The sequence below is a fragment of the Mustela nigripes genome, chromosome 6 (assembly GCF_022355385.1).
Source record: "Mustela nigripes isolate SB6536 chromosome 6, MUSNIG.SB6536, whole genome shotgun sequence".
NCBI classification, from domain to species: Eukaryota; Metazoa; Chordata; class Mammalia; order Carnivora; family Mustelidae; genus Mustela; species Mustela nigripes.
The window spans coordinates 83818469-83820902 of NC_081562.1; the positions used below are offsets into that span (position 1 = coordinate 83818469).

At 40.9% G+C, this 2434-nt stretch overlaps 1 protein-coding gene across 1 annotated transcript; it reads right to left on the minus strand.

Moving 5' to 3' along the window:
* Window positions 1-974: 974 nt before the first annotated feature.
* On the minus strand, window positions 975-1928 carry LOC132020676 (olfactory receptor 8S1-like). The gene has a single exon (XM_059404820.1). The coding sequence runs from the start codon at window positions 1926-1928 to the stop codon at window positions 975-977; it is 954 nt and encodes a 317-aa protein (XP_059260803.1).
* Window positions 1929-2434: the final 506 nt, after the last annotated feature.

Below are 2434 nucleotides of genomic sequence, written 5' to 3' on the forward strand. Positions count from 1 at the left end.
AAGACAACTGACAGAATGGGAGAAGATATTTGCAAACGACATATCAGAGAAAAGTTCTATTTTTAATTTCTTGAGGAATCTCCACACTGTTCTTCAAAGAGGCTTCACCAACTTGCATTTCCACCAACAGTGTAAGAGGGTTCCCCTTTCTCCACATCCTCTCCAACACATGTTGTTTCCTAACTGGCGTAAGGTGATATCTCAATGTGGTTTTAATTTGAATCTCTCTGAGGGCTAATGATGATGAACATTTTTTCATGTGTCTGATAGCGATTTGTATGTCTTGATGGGAGAAGTGTCTGTTCATATCTTCTTCCCATTTTTTGATATGTTTGCCTGTTTCGTGTGTGTTGAATTTGAGGAGTCTCTTCAATAAATGGTGCTGGGAAAACTGGACAGCTATATGTAGAAGAATGAAACTCAACCATTCTCTTACACCGTACCCAAAGATCAACTCAAAATGGATAAAAGACCTCAACGTGAGACAGGAATCCATCAGAATCCTAGAGGAGAACATAGGCAGTAATCTCTTCGATATCAGCCACAGCAACTTCTTTCAAGATATGTCTCCAAAGGCAAAGGAAACAAAAGCAAAAATAAACTTTTGGGACTTCATCAAAATCAAAAGCTTCTGTACAACAAAGGAAACAGTCCAAAAAACAAAGAGGCAACCCACGGAATGGGAGAAGATATTTGCAAATGACAGTACAGACAAAAGGTTGATATCCAGGATCTATAATGAACTTCTCAGTTCTAATCTTAATGGGAATGTTTCATAATTAAAAGGAAGAGTAAGTCCATTGTTTTGTCCCTGAATAAATAAAATATGAACCAAAGCAAGCAGTAGCTCTTGGATCTTCCCAGGCATTTCAAAGGAGACTGGCTGTTATGTTTTGTAATTTTGTTGTGAGCAACAAAAATGTTCTCTACATCTATTATTCAACCATCTGATACGATTCTTCCCCATTTCCCAGTCATCCTCTACCTATTCTCTGTTTTCTGAGCTGTTGTAAACCTTTTTGCAACATTCTTTTCAGAGCTACTTTTATTTCCTTGTTCTTCAAGCTGTAGACAAGGGGATTCACGAGAGGAGTGATCACACTATACTGTATGGAAAAAATTAACTCCAGTGGGGAACTTAAGGTTGGCATGAAATAGCGAAGAAAAGCAGATCCATAGAAGAAGCTCACAGCAGCAAGGTGGGAGGAGCAGGTGGAGAAGGCCTTACTTCTGCCTGAGGTGGAGCTTATGCTCAGGATGGTGGAGGCAATGTGAACATAGGAGAAGACGATCAGGAGTAAGGTTCCAGAGGCATGAATGATGGCAGAGCACACAAGGACTGTAAAGTTGGTGGAGATGTCAGAGCAAGATAGAGAGAATAGAGATGGCACTTCACAGCTGAAGTGAGGCAGGACAGCCTCACAGAAGTCCAAATTCCAAGCCATGAGGGTGTTAATGAGAGCATCCAGAAAGCCCAGTACCCATGAGACCCATACTAGACCCTCACACAACTGTTTACTCATCAGCTGTCCATAAAGCAGAGGGTAGCAGATGGCAATGTAGCGGTCATAGGCCATGGCAGAGAGCACAACAACTTCAGTTCCTGCAATGAAAAACACAAAAAATGCCTGAGTGAGGCAGCCTTCTACTGATACTGATTTCTTCTGAGACAGGAGATTCTCCAGCATCTTGGGCACAGTGACTGAAGTTAAACAAAGATCCACGAAGGAGAGGTGACTCAAGAAAAAGTACATGGGGGTGTGGAGATGGTAGTCAGTCATAATCACCCCCATCATCATCAGGTTCCCCATGGTGGTCAGGAGGTAAATATCTAAGAAAAGCACAAAGAGCATAACCTGAATGTGGGGGTCAGCAGACAGTCCAAGGAGGGTAAATTCCATGATGGTGCTTTGGTTTCCTAAGACCATGATAGAAGATGTTCCACTGGAATGAAAGCACAAAGAAGCATGAAATGTTCACCTTCTTTTTGTGCCACCCACCTCAGGACATTTACTTCATTCTATGTATGCATATATATCTCTCTTCAGTGTGCTCCTCTTTTACATGGATTTTTTTAAAAATCCACTCTCCCTCCCTTCCCTGACTTGATTGCCAGCTGCACAGCTCCTGAACCCTGAACCAGCCCATTTGTGCTTTTTCCTCTTGGCTCCTCTCACACAAATAGCTCTGGAGACCTATACATATCTTTTCAGTTTAGTCTATGACTGATCGGTTTCATCTCCTTGAATTTTCCTTTCATTTTATCCTGCAACACTACCAGTCAATTTATATACACTTACTTCTTGGAAAAGTGATTCTAATCATCTCTGGTTTCTTGAGCTACACAGTTTGAAATGTGAGTGAAACTCTCCATTCAAAAGCTTGCAATAGTCAAATATTACATAATAATAACATGCTATATTTATTATATTTC

What these genes read in the sequence shown, in the direction of transcription:
- LOC132020676 (XM_059404820.1), bottom strand. Translation starts at nt 1,928, where the DNA reads ATGGTCTTAGGAAACCAAAGCACCATCATGGAATTTACCCTCCTTGGA.